This window comes from Siphateles boraxobius, unplaced genomic scaffold (assembly GCF_051911475.1).
Source record: "Siphateles boraxobius isolate OS27281-9 unplaced genomic scaffold, OSU_SipBor_1 119, whole genome shotgun sequence".
NCBI lineage: Eukaryota > Metazoa > Chordata > Actinopteri > Cypriniformes > Leuciscidae > Siphateles > Siphateles boraxobius.
Window position 1 is genome coordinate 714,733 of NW_027508721.1, and position 18,702 is coordinate 733,434.

General features: G+C 38.7%; 1 protein-coding gene across 2 annotated transcripts in view; it reads left to right on the forward strand.

Moving 5' to 3' along the window:
- Positions 1 to 18,702, forward strand: part of lrba (LPS-responsive vesicle trafficking, beach and anchor containing) — a 295,618-nt gene that overhangs the window by 258,568 nt on the left and 18,348 nt on the right. For both annotated transcript variants that reach the window (XM_077203247.1, XM_077203253.1), the window contains exons 47-48: positions 1,522 to 1,689; positions 16,673 to 16,762. In XM_077203247.1, coding sequence (XP_077059362.1) covers positions 1,522 to 1,689; positions 16,673 to 16,762 — 258 coding nt within the window. The remainder of the gene's footprint in view (positions 1 to 1,521; positions 1,690 to 16,672; positions 16,763 to 18,702) is intronic.

Sequence of the window (18,702 nt, forward strand, 5' to 3'; positions counted from 1 at the left end):
CAAGATGGAGGCCCACATTAAATGTCCATCAGCCCCTGTATTAAGTTTGGAAACAGACAAGTCGCGGAACAATGCGGGGTCAATCCATCCACATAATAAACTAAAAAAATCCCTCCAAAGACTCAGAGGAACAGGTTCTTTTTAATAAAATTGTAGACAAATAGATTAACTGGAATAAATCTGCATGTTTTAGGCAAGTGCTTCTGATAGATGCTATGCATTGGTAGTAAAACAATGAAAGAGAAAAATATTAAACCCTTTATAAAAAAAATTACATGTATTAAATGTTTTTTCTAATATTTGATTATCTATATCTAATATTTCTTTAATAATATAAATTAATATATTTAAAAATATCTAAAAATTATTTACAATATTAATGTAGAATTTCAATATAGAGTGAGCAGTAGTGAGTACCGTCCTGATTATAAACTAAGCAATTATTTCTCACCTTTGTGTGAATTTCCATAGCATACACACTGTGCAAGCTAAAAACAAACAAACAGAATGTCTAATTTCTTAAGAAATTAGGTTTTAGGTTTCATCTCTGAACTTTTTGTTATCGTGTAATATCACTCATGAAGTTATTATTGCACAGGAGCTGAACCAGTTTGCTGTCAAACCTGTTGTCGTATTGCAAAATGCCCCATTTTACAGCATCTCTCACTGCCCTTCTGATTTAAAGTTCTAATTAAGAAAGCTTGGAGTGCAAATTAAGCGAAATTAGCTGTCAGCGAATTCACATTTAAATGAGTGATGCTAAGACCCTTCCGGTAAGCGTTTAAATAATATAAATTGCTGTTTAAGTGCAGGGCTTAATGTTTGTCTCGAAATTAATGTGACACAAGGCAGCAATGACAATCAAGGCTCTTCTCATACTCATTTGGGCTCGTTTAGAGGCCTTTGTGCCCACACAGCTTTGAGCAAATTAACACAATTGCTGTTTTTTTTATGAGCAGTCATAAACAGAGGCCCTCCTTTGGCGGCTAATGAAGAGAGAAACAGCTTGTGTTTCGATGTTATGACAGTCGAAGAACAATCATAGCTCCGAAAACAACAACGCTCTCAGACGCCCCATGGCACACTGAGGATGCGACTAAACAAAGGAGCAAAGATATCTCGTCCTGCTCATGTAAGACGATCTGCTTTGCTCCAGTGGTTCTGTCCTGGAAGCATATGCTTGTAATTTGTGTGTATTATGTCATTTGTGACTGTTGAAAGCACATTTTGACAGATCCCGTTACCCATGCTACTTGGTTACGTTCTCTGAGGTATTCTCCATGAGTTGTTGGGCATGTGAAAAAATAAAAAAATAACACATATATCACAATCTGTGGTGAATTCACTAAGCAGTCATGCCATGTGGTATTTCACTGTGTCTTATTCACTAACTACCCCCAATTTAGCTTATTTATTTACCTACAGCATCTGATGTAGTTCTTTTGGGCAGGGTGTTCTCTCTGTCTTGTTGTTTCACTGAGCTTGAATGACATTAGTTTTATCTCCTGTGTGTTTGTATAGGCTCTGGAGAGTGAGTTTGTGTCCTGTCAGCTGCATCAGTGGATTGATCTGATATTCGGATACAAGCAGCAGGGACCTGAGGCCATCAGAGCTCTCAATGTCTTCTACTACCTGACTTATGAAGGAGCGGTCAACCTCAGCTCCATATCTGACCCCATGCTCAGAGAGGTGAGTGTATTTCTTTCTCTTACACACACATGGACAATGGACACATCTCTCTCTCCGTTTACTTCATTGCCAACTTGACACATTTGCTCTGTTCTGACCCATTTTTATTGCATTTTTAAACCATCACCTGACTTCCAAAAAGTAGTCTTAATTGTATTCTAAGATTACTTCACTTTGGCCAATGAGCCAATCCTAGAATGCATTGTAATGACTTCCATGAATAATATATCCAAGATAGAGGACTAAAGCAGGAGAATTTTTGATTATAAATTTAAAAAACCTATATTTCATTAAATATTGAAAACAGTAGTTATGTGTATTTTTGAGTGTACAATGTAATTTAAGGTTGTGATGAAACAAAAGTGGTGACAGATCTTTTCTTCCATATTATTACATACATTCGAGTGTAACAGTTTATAGAAAAAGAAAAAATATTGGTTCGGGACTTGGTTCTGTTGAACAATTTTTGATTGGTCATTGAGGTGTGAGCATTGCACTCAAATGAGTACAAGCTTGCAGTCGATTGTGGAGGGACAGGGTTCAGACAAATACAGAAGATCAAGTTATGAGACTTTTCTTATAGATTACAAGGTTTAAAGATTACATTAAAATCGAATGTGAATATAAAATTTCTAGTGTCATTTATTATGTAAAGCGCTTATATGGTGCCATGACAGTTAGGGTGGGGTCCCATTTACTGTTGTACGGCAATTATTTTGCAGGCGAAATCCAGTCATCAGTAGGAATCCATGAGATTGTGAATTTCACAACCATTTAAAGATGGTTACACAAATTTGCAGCATTGCCGTTGACCAAAAGAAAGCTGCTTGGTTTGATAGTGATTCTGTGAGAGCTGTGCTTCATACATCACTACACCATTGACAAAGACAATTGACCCTTTTTTGCGCAAAATTTCGCTAATGTGATAGCATCTTTAGAAGACAGCTGCCTCTATAGTCAGTAGGAAGCGAGTCAGCACACTATGCTATTGTAAACAGGTTTGAGCTTCAGCAGACACTTACAAAACATTTGTTTAGCTGTTACCGTGAGACCTGAAGACATACTACAGACTCAATAGGAATCTCTCTTTCTGTGTTTCCTTACCTCTCTGTCTCCCGCACTCATTTATTATTCATCTCTTTCTCTCTGGGAGCTGCCACACAGAAGCACAGACCAGTTCAGACAGATCTAGCTCACTAACTGCCCCACTGACAGCTACAGATGTCCTTCAAACAGGTCTAGGTACAGCCTTTCCCTCAGGAACAGCACTAGCTGATCTGAGATCTGAGACAGAGAACCAGTTCTTATTCTAATTCGGTTCCATTAAAAAAAAAAAAAACAATACTGGAACTGAATGACTTTCATGATGGATAACTCCTCTTGAACCTCTGCATTCTCTTGCCAGAATACTGTTAAAAATATTTGACATATTTTCTGTTCTGCTTCTGAATCTACAGCACCACAGCCAAAAAAGTGTTAATTTGCTTTAGCTGTGAAATGTACAGTACACAATACACAATACACACAGCATCCAGTGCTAGCATAAAGAACAGTTACCATTCAACACTATCTGCTTTACATCATCCCAGACGAGCAGGATGTTGGTGTTACTAAACCTGGCATGGTGGTCTGTAATCCATTATTCAAGGACATTGTTATTTGGTTGTTCCTTGCATTATTGTCCTGGATGTGAGCCTAATAGGACTTTGAGCCAGATTGTATTAAACCCCTGATATAGACTGGATAAAGTAGATGGCATATTTATTAGGACGCAAATGAAAACATCAATGTAAGAGACGAAAGTAGGCTACAGCAATTGTTGTACTGTTGTATGTCTCCGTGTTTGATCGCTCAGGTTGTGCAACGTCTTTGTAAAAATGCCCATTCTATGTATTTTAATTGTTTTGTCAGCTAAAAGACACCAAAGATCTCAAGATTAATGCACTAGACTTCCGTCCCTTCACAGCCTCAGTTTCATTCGTCAAATTAAGTATGACGTCATAGGTGGAATGTGTATCAACTGCAGAGTAATTGTAGGTTCACACCGCCGCCGACTTGAGCGGCAAAGAAGCTCTGGACACCCTGTCAAGGACGCTTGTCAAAAAATACGGGGAAGCTTGTTGACGCTTTGGCTGCTCTGACGTAGCAGGGAGAAGAGAAGTGTCACAACATGAAATGTCACATGAGATTGGTGTTTTTGCATTGCACTTCACTGCTTTTCTATTTAACTATATAAACACCCGCTAGACTGTGTGCTCGAGCTTTGTGTCTTTTGCCGCGTCTCGCGCATGTCACAGCGTTTTAATAAACGCGTCATTCAAGTTAAAATAAGTTCAACTTTAGGAACAAAAATGTAAACTATCCCAGCTATTTTATCCCATGCCTCGTTCTTTTGTAACTGGTCCCTATAAGCAAACAACGTCATATCATAAATGATAGGAAACCCAGCAACAGCGATTATCAGCTTCTCCTCCATTTTATCTGAAATAATGTTTTGGTAGGAACGAAAGTTTACATCGTGTGTTTCTCCGGAATCAGCCAGCGCGGAGGACGTCTATATTCCGATTGGTTGCTGGCTTTTGCCGCTGCTTGCCGCTGAACCGCTTCATAGCTCATTACCATAAAGTTGAGCTACTTTCAACTTTCTGATTGACGCTCAAAACGCGATGCCGATGGATTTGATGCTCCTTGCAGCTGAGAGAAGCCAGCTTCCATTGAAAATGAATGACTTCCGGTAGGTTTAGAAGCTCAATTAGGTGGCGGTGTGAACGTACAGTAAAGCTGTGAAGTCAGTAAGGTTCACATTTAGATCATGCAACTTGAGCATCCTTTACAAAACAACACTCCGAATAATATTTTGGTTTTTTTTTTTATTGACTCAAGAGCAGGCATAAGTGTTCTTTTATTGTTGTTGGTTTTGTTTTTTGCAATGTACTAGCACTTCAGACTACTTTTTGATGCTACCATAATTCAATTTAAAATCTTTTTCAATAAATTACACCGTTGAATAAATAATACCATGTGCAACCATTTGGATTTTGTTTGGAGAAAATGATTCTAGACCAGCAGATACAGGTTGCTTTATCCCAGGGCAGCAATTGAAATCAGCAAGCAGTGAATTAAGCAGCTAACTGCACCTCGATCTCGAATCTGCATATATCCACACATCAAGTTCTCCTCAGCCTTACACATTCTCTGCCTTAATATAGCATCTCTGCTGCAGAGGTCACACAGTGCCATTCTTTTCCTGCTGTGAAGCAGTTGTGTGGGTGTGAATGAGTGCACTGGGGCAGTCCTCAGTGTCGGAGTGGGTTCTAGTGTTCTGCCCTTCATGCTCAGTGACTGAGGCTGATTAATGACTCGACGCACCTTATTCCCATCTAGGTGTTCTTGCCATCTCTTTAATGGTCTTTCATTCCTTCACTGCATGCTTCCTTTCTTTTATCTGTTCATCCTTCTCCATCTAGCCTTTCATTCTGTCCATCTTTCCCTCCTTTCCACCCTCCATGCCCTTAATCCTCTATCTATTTCTTCATCCCTCTATCTGATGCAGATTCATTGCCTATCTGCTCCAGTCATCTCCCCAGTTCAGGCCATTACCCTGCACACTTCCTGTTTAATAAGCAGAGGTTAAATGGGAATCCTTACGCCTGACTGCCACTCCACCATTCACAGGCCATTAGGAGATCGATAAATTCACATGGCCGTGTCTGCAATCAAACTGTAATAAACACGCTTGAAAAAAAAAAAACTTAACAGGATTTAAGGCATAAGAAGAGAGAGAGAGAGAGAGAGAGAGAGAGAGAGAGAGAGAGAGAGAGAGAGAGAGAGAGAGAGAGAGAGAGAATGCATTTCAGATCAGAACTGATGAGCCAAACAGACTTCGAATGAGCATGTTTAATTTTTTTGTGCAGTATTTTATATGCCACCCATTTCTTCCTTTTACCTTGAAGACATCATTATTCTTAGCTGCACCCCATGCAGGGTCTAAAATGAACACGCCAAGCCTTAGTAATAATAGTTTTTTTTTGCCCAAAAAAGCCAATGTCTGGTCAAATTAATTAATCAATCAACACATACATACATACATACATACATGCATACAGTACATAGATAATAGGGATAATTCACAGTGTAGTGAAAGTTGTCATAATTTCCTCACCTTTATGCAATTTCAAACCTGTATGACTTTCTATCTTCGATGGAACACAAAAAATAAAGGTATAAAAGTTGTTCATATTTCTCATTGTTTAAGCTATACATTATTTTGAGCTATAGGCTATATGACATCTTTGTGTGATAAACAAAAATTTAGATCATTATTCCATGAAAATCTTCCCCTCCAGTGGGCTTGTAACTGCTGCATCTGAATTATCGCATTACATAAATTAATCAGTCTGGTTCTTGAACAAATCATTCATACCTGTTTTCTGAACTGGATCAACTGATTCATTGACAAGATCTCATTCAAAAGAACAGTTTGTTCACAAATTGGACATTGGCATATCTCTCATGAACTCAAGATTTCCAGCATATAATGAATTAAAGTTGAAAAAGTCAAAAACTTCTGTGTTATGTGAAAGTCAAGTTGAAATGATGTGAATTTTCATTTCGGCGGGTTATTTAATGTGCAGTGGACACCGGTGAATTTGTGAGAATGTCATTAGGACAAGGATGAGGAGAAAGAGGGCAACATTTTAAATTATTTACGATACAATCCTCATGTTTTTGCTTGTTTAGAGATGACCAAAGAATAACCAATATGTGAATTCCAACATGAAATTATGTCGAATGTTGATCTGTAGTGATGTAAAAGTCAATGAATCTCAAATTGACTGCTCACGCTGAGGTCACATTGCAAAAATCAGATCTGTATCCAATTTACAACCACAAATCAGAATTGAAAATGTGGTTTGTGCTGTTCACACTGTAATTAACAAATATATATGTATATTCACATATGAGTCACATATGAGCAACAACAACAAAAAATCAGATTTGGGCCAGTTTTACCTGAAGTCTGGACATAGCCAATGTGCTGTTTCTCACTATTATGCAAGAAAGTAAAAAAAAAAATCTAAATAATCATATTGCCATAATGGAAAAAAAAAAACATTCTTGGCTGGTACATTTTGTCAATTCAGTCACTATTGGCAGGTGTGGCAAAAAAAGTTCATTTTGGACCCTGACCTCACGTCATAGCCGGTTTGTAGAGCTAAATTAGAAAAATAAACGAGCAGGGTGTAGTTTAGCATGGCTCTTAGAACTGTGTGTGTGTGTGTTTGTCTGGAAACAGCAAGTATGGCACCGGCTCTGGATCTTCTCAAATTGTGTCGTGGGGAAACCAACTGCTGGGTTCTAGTTTTAGTTTTATATCTTGCATATCAGGTCTGGTTTGGGCAGGACTGGGATTTGTCAGTCTGAGCAGCTGAGTTTGGGTTTTTTGATGGCAAGCTGTGTGCGTAATTGTGTCGATCTATATATGTTGAACCTAGTGTGTGCACACGTGTGTGTGTGCGTGTAGACCATGGGGCGTGTGGAATGTCTCATGGCAGATTAGGGTCATTCAGGAGACTGGGCCATGTTTACTCAGACGGTGATTACTTCCTGTCTTTGCCCTGCCACAACACACACAAAAAAAGAACATGACAGGCACAAAGAGCTCCCTTTGCACATGAATTAAACACACACACATAAACACAGTCCTTTTCCTTCAAATCAAGTCTCACTTTTACTCAAGTCCGATACTAATCTGACCTTTAAACGGCTTAAATTTAGGGAGAATTCCCCCCCCCCCCCCCCAAAACTATCTTCTAAGTATTCATAGGAACCTCATTATGCAAAATAAGAAATTTGGCCACAGATTGTTGTACAGCTAAATTACCTTGTCAAGGGTTAGAGTAAATCAGGTGACTCATGAAGCATGACTCTCTCTCTCTCTCTCTCTCTCTCTCTCTCTCTCTCTCTCTCTCTCTCTCTCTCTCTCTCTCTCTCTTTCTCTCTCTTTCTCTCTCTTTCTCTCTCTCTCTCTCTCTCTCTCTCTCTCTCTCTCTGTGTGTGTTGTGTGTGTGCACAATGCATACATACGGGGTATTTCCACCATTTAAATGTGTAGAATATAAAGAGACCTCATCAGATGCGCACTAGTGCCCCTAAAGAGATTGGCCCCTCTAGCATGGCTAGCACCCATATAACGTTCTCTCCTCATTGGCTAGACGCTCTGACCTGAGAACTGCCTCATTCTACTGTGGTAGTAAATGTCAAGAGAGGATTTAATGAAGATGGGGCAGGTGCTTGGGCAAGACGCATCCGCATATTAGCTTAAACAAACTGTCCCAGTGTGACACACTCGACCTTCATTTGGTTTGCGACGCCAACTTCTATGCCACACTGCTGAATGACATTAGTTCACTGTGACGGCAAAAACCACAGAAGCAATAATGCAAGTGAAGAATCTTTAATGTAACGATCACGGTCAGATGACACAAAACAAGACTGGTAGCGCAGGGACAAGATGGTCAGGGTCCCAAGTGAAGAGTCTTGAAGTGAAGTGAAGTGAAGGTCCAGGTGAAGTGAGGTAATCCACGGCAGTGATAATCCCAGGGAACACGAAACAAGACACGAGTTGACACGCCGACAGGAAAGGAATAACCACACACAACGAAGGACATCCAACAACGATCTGACAATGAGAGTACAAAAACAGTGAGTATAAATAGGGAATGGGATGAGCTGCAGCTGGTGGGTGGATAATGATCAGCTGGAGCGCTGATCAGCAGGATCGCTGATCAGCAGAATGGAGTGGTGACGCCCACTCACACACACCCACACAGATAACAACAGAAACACGAGACAAGAAGGAATCAATAAATTTATGAACCGTGACATTCACAGCTTTACATGAAGCTAGACGATCTGTTTCAGATCTTGGTGTATCTTTGAGAAGCGTACTGAGGGATCGAATGGAGTGGATAAATTATGTAGAAAATTATTTTCTTTTATGTGGAGTAAAGTCTAGGGGTGTGACGATACACTTAGTTCACGAGACGAGATGATACACGATATTGGGTTCACGATAACGCGACAAGACGACGGAAAGTCACAAAATGCAAAACTATGCAGGTGCGTTTTGAAATGTTTTAACCAGAGCTGTACGATTCTGGATAAATTGAGAATCACAAAAAAAAAAAAAACTAGTCAAGTTAAGTCAAGTCACCTTCATTTATATAGCACTTTTAACAATATGGTTTCAAAGCAGCTTTACAGTGATAATAGGAAATTAAAGTAATAGATTGTTTTGGCTTTACAACAGCTCTAGAATAAAGTTATTGTCTAGGTAAAGTTAGTTTTGATTGATTCACTTCAGTCTCAACGATCATTAGTTATTAACTTAGGGGCCACTAACACGACACCATTCTTAATGTAAACAGAAAACCCTTAATGTGCCGCTCATTTGCACAAAACAGTGCCTGGAATAAGTTCCAAGGTACAAGCCTTGAAAAATTTATACTACAGTATTTTTTATCGCTTCCGCGTTGCCACATGAACTGGAAAAATCCCGACAACGTTTTATCTGTACAGAGGTAAAGGGAAGGGAAGGAGGCCTTCACAGAGGAGAGACTAGTTGACACTTCAGGACTGCATTGTCATCGTGTCCAGGCGCAGGTCCTTCATCATATCTGGATACGGCCTGGATCCGGCGGACTGCGGTAAACCTCGGGATAAACAGAGAGACTAATATTAGCGTAGATGCCATCCTTCTTATGATGTAACAAGTACATCAGGATTTATGGGAAGCATTCCCGGTTCCGGCTGACCTAATCAATGCAGCCTAACATTGAATTATAGTAGTCTATAATGTGTGTAAGTAATAAGCAATATTAAAAAAATGTATACAATGTTTAATGGGTAGCCAATGCAGTGTTGACAGAACCAGGCTAATATGGTCATACTTCCTGGTTCTGGTAAGAACTCTAGCTGCTGCGTTTTGGACCAGCTGTAGTTTGTTTATTAAGCGTGCAGGGCAACCACCCATAATAGCATTACAATAATCTAGCCTTGATGTCATGAACGCATTAACTAACTGTTCTGCATTTGTCATTGAGAGCATATGATGTAATTCAGATATATTTTTAAGATGGCAAAATGCGGTTACAGATAGTAGACACGTGACTTTCAAATGAAAGATTGGTATCAAAGAGCACACCCAGGTTCCTAAACGACGACGAAGACTTGACAGAGCAGTCAAGTGTTAGACAGTATTCTAGGTTAGTTTGAGAGGAAGTTTTTTGACCAATAATTTGAATCTTTTTTTTTTTTTTTAGAATTTAGCAAGAGGAAATTACTAGTCATCCAGTTTTTTTATATCAGCTATGCATTCCGTTAATTTTGTGAATTGGTAAGTTTTGTCAGGGTGTGAAGAAATATAGAGCTGAGTATCATCAGCATAACAGTGGAAACTAATGCCATGCTTCCTAATGATATCTCCTAAGGGTAGCATGTACAGAGTGAAAGTGTACCTAGTACTGAGCCTTGTGGTACGCCATACTTCAACTTTTGATCGATAAGACATCTCTTAATTTACTGCTACAAACTAATAATGGTCAGATAAGTATGATTTAAACCATACTAATGCAATTCCACTAATGCCAACATAATTTTCAAGTATATTTAAAAGAATGTTGTGGTCAATGGTATCAAATGCAGCACTAAGATCGAGTAACACTAATAGAGAGATACAGCCACGATCGGATGATAAGAGCAAATCATTTGTGACTCTGATGAGAGCTGTCTCAGTACTATGGTACGGTCTAAATATAAGATAACATTTCGTTCTAAAAAGGAACATAGTTGTGAGGATACTGCTTTTTCTAGTATCTTTGACAGAAAAGGTAGATTTGAGATCGGCCTGTAACGGACTAATTCTGTAGGATCAAGATGCTTTTTTTAACAAGCAGTTTAATCATAGCCAGCTTAAAAGTTTTTGGTATGTATCCTAATGACAACAATGAATTAATGATATTAAGAAGAAGATCTATGACTCAGGAAGCATCTCTTTCAATAACTTAGTCGTTATAGGGTCCAACATACATGTTGTCGATGTAGATGATTTAACGAGTTTAGAAAATTCTTCCTCTCCTATAGTAATGAATGAATAAAATTTTTCCTCAGGGAAACTACAATGCACTGTCTGGTGCGATACTGTAGTAGACGGTTGTATAGTTAAAATTTTCTCCCAGATATTATCAATCTTGTAAGTAAAGAAGTTCATAAAGTCATAACTGCTGTGCTGCTTGGAAACGTCTGGGGTTGAAGCTTTATCTTTCCTTAATTTAGCCAATGTTTCAAATAAATACCTAGGGTTTTGTTTATTTTCTTGTAATAGGGTTGAAAAATAAGGCCTCTCTGTATGCAATCGTGCTATCTTTCCATGAAATCCGAAAAAAATCTAATTTTGTTTTCTTCCAGTTGCACTCCATTTTTCTGGCTGCTATTTTAAGAGCCTGAGTGTGCTCTTTGTACCACGGCGTTGGACTATTTTCTTTAATCTTCTTTAAGCGCAAAGGAGAAACTGTGTCTAAAGTGCTGGAAAAGAGTGTCAAAAGGTTCTGTCGCAATATCGAGTTCTTCTAAGCTATCTGGGATGCTGAGGAGATGAAACTGATCAGGAATATTATTAATAAAGCAATCTTTAGTGGAAGAAGTGATAGGTCTAACATATTTGTAACACAGAGTTGACTTTGCAGCCTTGGCTAAATGAAGTATACATAAGACTAGATAATGATCTGAGATTTCATCGCTCTGCTGTAGAATTTCAACGGCATCAACATTGATTCCATGCGATAATATTAGATCTTGAGTATGATTACAACAATGAGTAGGTCCTGACACGTGTTTTCTAACTCCAATAGAGTTCAGAATGTCTTTAAATGCCAATCCCAATGCATCTTTTTCGTTATCTACATGTATATTAAAATCACCAAAAATTAGGACTTTATCTGCAGCCAGTACTAACTCTGATAGAAAATCAGCAAATTCTTTGATAAAGTCTGTATGGTACCCTGGTGGCCTGTATACAGTAGCCAGCACAAATCTCAAAAGTGATTAATCATTTACACTAGATAGTGTTACATTAAGCACCATCACTTCAAAATAATTATATTATATAACAGTAATCTTGCGAGGTGGACTCATTTAAAGCAATATAATCATATGGTTTTAGCCAGGTTTCTGTCAAATACAGCACATCTAGGTTATAATCTGTAATCCTATCATTAACATTAAGTGCTTTTTTGAAGTTAGGGATCGAATATTCAGCAACTTGAGCTTTATCATTTGTTCATCCGTATTATATCTACTTTTTATTTGTTGAACATCAATTAAATGTTTACCCTTAAATGGGTTTAGGAGTTTTTTGTATGTCCTAATTCGGGGAACAGACACAGTCTCTATATGATGATATCTAGGTGAAAGAGTCTCTATGTGATGGGATTTATCTGACCTCAGTGACGTGAGACGGCTAGCAGACGGTCGGTTTAGCCAGTCTGTCTGCTTCCTGACCTGAGCCCCACATTGTCATGTTTGAACTCTAAGACTATGTGCCATATTACTAAAGAGAAGAGCAGCACCATCCCAGGAGGGATGAATACCATCTCTTTTCAACAGGTCAAGTCTGCCCCAAAAGCTTTTCCAATTGTCTATGAATTCTATATTATATTTCGGTCACCACTTAGACAGCCAGCCATTGAGTGAGCACAGTCTACTTAGTATCTCATCACTCCTGGGAACAGGAAGGGGGCCAAAGCAAATGACAGTGCATGGCATGGTACTTGCGAGTTCACACACCTCTTTAACGTTATTGTTGGTGATCTCTGATTGACGAAGTCGAACATCATTAGTGCGGACGTGAATAATATTCGTAGAGAATTTACAATTAGCATTAGCCAGCACTTTTAAATTTGCTTTGATGTCAGGCACTCTGGCTCCCGGCAAACATGTGACTATGGTGGCTGGTGTCTCTATTATCATGTTCCGTGTAATAGAATCGCCAATAACTAGGGCACATTCAACAGGATTCTCAGTGGGTGTTTCACTGAGAGGGGAGAACCTGTTTAATGTTTTTATCGGAACGGAAGAGTGGTGTTTTGTTCGGTTTTGGAGACGGGGGGGGGGGGGGGGGGGTGGTATTGGGGTTTACATGCGCTTCAAGAGGCACACACGTACATTTGCACACACGCAAGGTCTCTCGCTCTCTCCGTCTCTGCCGAGCGTGCGCTACACGGTTTGAAGCTTGCGAGCTCTAGATTACGGAAGATTTTTACTAATTTGCGGGCTTCAGGGAGCCGCTATCAATATGGCAAAATGGCAAAATGTTAATCGCTGCAATCTACTTAAAATGTTTAAACTTGGTTTAAATGAATGATTCAATGACTCACTTATGAATACTTTTGGATGAATCAGTGTTTTTTAACTAATTTCTTGAATGATTCAATAACTTTTTTTAACAGACATTTGTCGCCACCTGGTGGCTTAACAATTGTAATTGATAGAATCGTTATTTGAAGTGTCATATTAATTCCAAAGGTGATTTACTCTATTTTGAGTAACAGAGAAATAATGATACTGTGTGGTTAAAAAGACTATTTGTGAAGCTGTTTCATACCTACACATGATAAATGCTTTCTCTGGGTCAGCGGCAGAGCCAACGCAGATTTGAATGTTCCGGTGTTATATGGTCAAGGGTTTAATCAACGAATTGTCATCTTATCTTATTAAACCATTTGTCCTATTTGAGGTCGCGACGATGCTGGAGCCTATCCCCATTTTTCTGGCCAATAGCAGGAAATTGACCCTGCCTGGATGGCCAGTCCATCACAGGGCAAAATTTAATTTTCATTTTATAATATAATGTAATTTATTAAATAATACAATAACAAAATATAATCAGTATAATAAAATTACATTATTTTAATATTTTCAGTGTTTAGATTTTGAATCCTAATAGGTGCAGAACAGTATACTGTATATGGAATATCCCTCATATCTTTGTTTTTGTTTCCCAAATTAAATATGCCATCTACTCTTACTAAGGACTATGAAACAACATTAGTGAGATTAAAGCCTTAGACAAACAATGATCTGGCGGAAAAATTAGACTGAAATATCTTGTACTGTGAATAGGTGACGCAATGTGGTTTTGCATAGCACCAAATACTTTGTCAAGAAAAGAAGAATTGTTGCCACACAGAGTGTCAAATTCCATTGCTTTTAAGTTGAAATCAACCAATCATATAATTAAAACGAGGTGTCTTCCCTTGCATGGCCTCCTCTGAACCCCGCTTCTTTACAATGGTATTTCCAGACACAGTAGTCCTGTCATCTGTGTTCCATCAGTGCCTCTAATGAGATCACTAGTGGATTTACACTATATAAAGAAGAGTTTGTGTGGTGAAGTCTATTGTTACCAGAAGAGTGGGCCGAACCAGATCAAAGCGGGAGAGTGGAATGAAGAAAGAGCGATGAAGATCAGAATAAGAGTTAGAAACAGACGGAAAGGATTGATGTAAAGAAGGGCAGTCTGAGCAGAGTGGAAAAAGAGAGAGGTGGAACAGGGAAGAAATACAATGAGAGGGATGTGGAAAGCCTCCTGACTTCCTGATGCTTTCATGAATACAGTTAGAGCCAGAGCAGTCAGACGAGAGCTGGGACATTTCTGGCATACCTCTCTCTCTCTCTCTCTCTCTCTCTCTCTCTCTCTCTCTCTCTCTCTCTCTCTCTCTCTCTCTCTCTCTCTCTAGCGTGGGATCAGGACAGTTTCTCTATTGATTCATGGAAATCCCATTTGAGGAATACTTGCACTAATGTAGTAGGGCCAGGCTATCAAATATTCACAATGTGTTAACAATGATTTTGGCATAAATAGAAAATTAAGCAATTTCACGAATATCACAGCACTTTTTTTTTTTTGCTTTATTTGTAGTTTCATGACACTTCCTTGTGTCATTATTGTTTAATAACATCTCTGATTTAAAAAGGCAGAGAAATCTGTGTTAGAGTTAGTGGGTTTAATTAATTTCCATATATATATGAGCTGAACTCAAAGATCTAAGACTTTTTCTATGTACACAAAAGGCCTATTTCTCTCAAATATTGTTCACAGATCTGTCTAAATCTGTGTTAGTTAGCACTTCTCCTTTGCCGAGATAATCCATCCACCTCATAGGTGTGGCATATCAAGATGCCACAATAAAAGGCCACTCTAAATTGTTCAGTTTTACCATATTGGGTAAAAACCAGTCAGTATCTGGTGTGACCACCATTTGCCTCACGCAGTGCAACACATCTCCTTCGTATAGAGTTGATCAGGTTGTTGATTGTGGCCTGTGGAATGTTGGTCCACTTCTCTTCAATGGCTGTGCGAAGTAGCTGGATATTAGCAGGAACTGGAACACGCTGTCGTATACGCCGATCCAGAGCATCTCAAACATGCTCAATGTGTGACATGTCCGGTGAGTATGCTGGCCATGCAAGAACTGGGATGTTTTCAGCTTCCAGGAATTGTGTACAGATCCTTGAAACATGGGGCCATGCATTATCATGCTGCAACATGAGGTGATGGTCGTGGATGAATGGTACAACAGTGGGCCTCAGGATCTCGTCACGGTATCTCTGTGCATTAAAAATGCCATTAATAAAATATACCTGTGTTCGTTGTCCATAACATACGCCTGCTGATACCATAACCTCGATCCGATACCGAACACTCGATCCACAATGTTGACATCAACAAACACTCACCCACACAACACCATACACGCTGTCTGCCATCTGTCCTGTACAGTGAAAACCGGGATTCATCCGTGAAGAGAACACCTCTCTAAAGTGCCAGACGCCATCAAATGTGAGCATTTGCCAACTCTAGTTGGTTACGATGACGAACTGCAGTCAGGTCGAGACCCCAATGAGGACGACGAGCATGCAGATGAGCTTCCCTGAGACGGTTTGGCATGGTGTTATTTCAGTTAGCCTAATAGCTGGTTTGATTTGCATTGAGAGATGATCTTATGGAAAGTACCCCATGCCAATCTCTAGGTATGGTGAAGGGAATGTGATGACGTGGGGCTATTTTAATTCCAAAGGCCAAGGGAACTTTATCAGGATTCATAGCATCCTGGATCCATGAAACAACTGGCCTTTAAAAATTAAAAATCTGCCTGCCTCTATGGGAATTTAACATAAGGGTTGTCCTGACTTATGCAACCTGTATTTTAAGGAAGAATTTATTTATTTATGATACATTATTCATTCACAAAGAAAACTGGTGTCCTTAAATGTTGGATTTTTCCTAATTTCTTAAATTAAGGCATTAAGATCAATTTCCAAAAGATGTTTTTTTATTCTTCTTTTTAGTCAACTTTAGCATGGGTGTGTTCACTTATGCTAGGCACTGTATGTGTCCATTTAGTAATGTTAAAATGATGTTAAAACATGCCGTAACATATTTTTAGCTACAGCAAGCAAACCTAAAATATAGATGTGAAACTACAATTTCTGCCTTTTATTTGTCAGTGTCGTGCTCACACTCTCTTTTCATGGTCAAGATCCCCTCTCTAGTCTCTCTCTCTTCTTCCATACACACTTTTATCTGATTTAACACACTCTCACAAAGAAAAATGTACATATATCCAGCTCCCGTATTGCCCTTTCCCATTATTATGATCATTATTTGCACCATTTTTTTTTTTTTTTCACACACACACACACACACACACACACACACACACACACACACACACACACACACACACACACACACACACACACACACACACACACACACACACACACACACATATTACTTTGGGTCTGTATTAGTTGATATTGTCCAGGGCAAGTTAGCCACGTTCTCAAGGTGATTTATAGTCCTATATCTCTTCATTAGTGCCACCAAACCTCCATAATGCTCACTCTCTGTCTTTCTCAGGCTGTGGAGTCTCAAATCAGAAGTTTTGGACAGACACCCTGCCAGCTGCTAATTGAGCCCCACATGCCACGCAGCTCTGCCATGCAGGTGGTGAGTAACATGCACACAAAAACACTCTCACTGTCTAATTTGACATGCAGACCTTTACAAATGTATTTACCTGTCTACAAAAGTTTATGCAGCAGACATTTACATAGTCTAAGATAATTAAAACTAAAACTGAAACAAAAAAGTTTAAAAAGTCATATAGAAATATTTTATTTAAATAATAAAAATGACAAAATCGATAATATGAAAATAAAAACGAATTAAAAATAGTTTTAAAAAAGCTACATGGAACAATGAAAACACTCTCTCTCTTTACTCTCTCTCTCTCTCGTTTTTAAAACCCTATAACAAAACAGATTTGCGTAGTCTCTTTCCTCCTCATTATCTCTATACGCAGGAAACTAGCTTTCTTGTATGCTAGGACAGTCAAATCTGGAACCATTATGTGCATTTCCACCACAGAAGGGTGGAAAGGTTTTCTGGTTTGTAAAAAAAAAAAAAATCATTGTAAACACCAAGTAGTGTTTAAAACAGCAACTTATTTTGGAAAACTGCCAAAGCAAAACACGATTTTATAAAACTAGATTGTGCCCATTGTAATCACCCTATAACATTTCTTCAGTTGATACAAATCCCATTCTTTATATATGCTGCTGCATTAGCAGTTCCAGCCACTTTGTTTTTATGTTGATCTAAAATAAAATAATACGTTTTGGTTTGGGTAGGAAGAAATATAGACAGTTTGACTCTCAAATTGAAATCGACCCATTAATTGTTTTGTGCTTTACTTCCCCTCTCCTCACTCCTGTCCTCTTTCAGTGATCCCCCAGTGTGAGAAAGAGTCCCAGAAGTGGGAAAAGTCCTATAGTTAAGCGGAGAGCTCTGAGGTGATAGGGTCTTTAGTCTAGAAACTGAGAGACTGTGGGTGACGGCCTTGAAGCCCCCATTAGCGGTGTGTTTCTGTGGCGATGACAGCCCCTGCCTGCCTGTGTGGAAACAAACTCACACACTCTCCTATAAATGTCCGCATGCAGATATAGTTATAGGCTCAGAACTGCTGACTTTACATAACGCTGACACTTAATTTGAACAGCCTTTGAACACACAACTTCATAATAATCCCACAATCCCAAGCACAGAGTCTAAAACTGACTATGAAAGGCTAAATAAACATCATTCTGAACTGGAGATCTGATACAAAGGGTAGAATTGTTTGTTTATGATTGTGAGTGCAATCATGCAATCAATGGAAATTGCTCAAATCGTAAATGTTTCTATAAGCTTCTGAGCCTTCATGTACATGATCTTACGCAATACTTACTGCACCGTATTTCTTGCACAGGCTTATTATCTTTTTTTTTTTTTGTTCTTTAAAATTACTAATGAAATTATTTAATGGTGAAAAAAATCACTTGGATGAAATCAGGCATCAAAAGCAGCATTCTGAAATAAGAGAGATGGTATGACAAGACACTTCTTTTTTTAAATTAACATTACATTTTCATGTGATCCTGTGTATGTACTCTCTGTAATCCTTTCATCTATCTCTTTCACTCTGCCTGCACTTCTTTCTCTCCCTCTTCTGTGTCTCCAGTAGGTTAATGAGGGTAGATCCTCTGTTTAATGGCACTCACAGGCTGAACACTGTTTAAGACCCTAGCTGTCTGTCTAATTTACTGCAGGCACACCAATTAGCCCCGTGTCTCCATACTGTGTCTAAAAATCACACACACACACACGTCAGGATTAGACATCACAGACATACGACAACAGTTGGATTGGAATAGGGCACAATTTAATGGTGACATTGAGTGAGAGACATACTAAAATATGAGCTTATTATTTATAAGCAAATAAATATACTTCCTACAATAGTTTTTTTATAATATTTAAAATATCAAAAATATTTCAAAATAGACCTTCTTTAAAGTGATTTAACTGTGCTGTAAATAAATATCATCATAAAGCAGCAGCCAATCAGA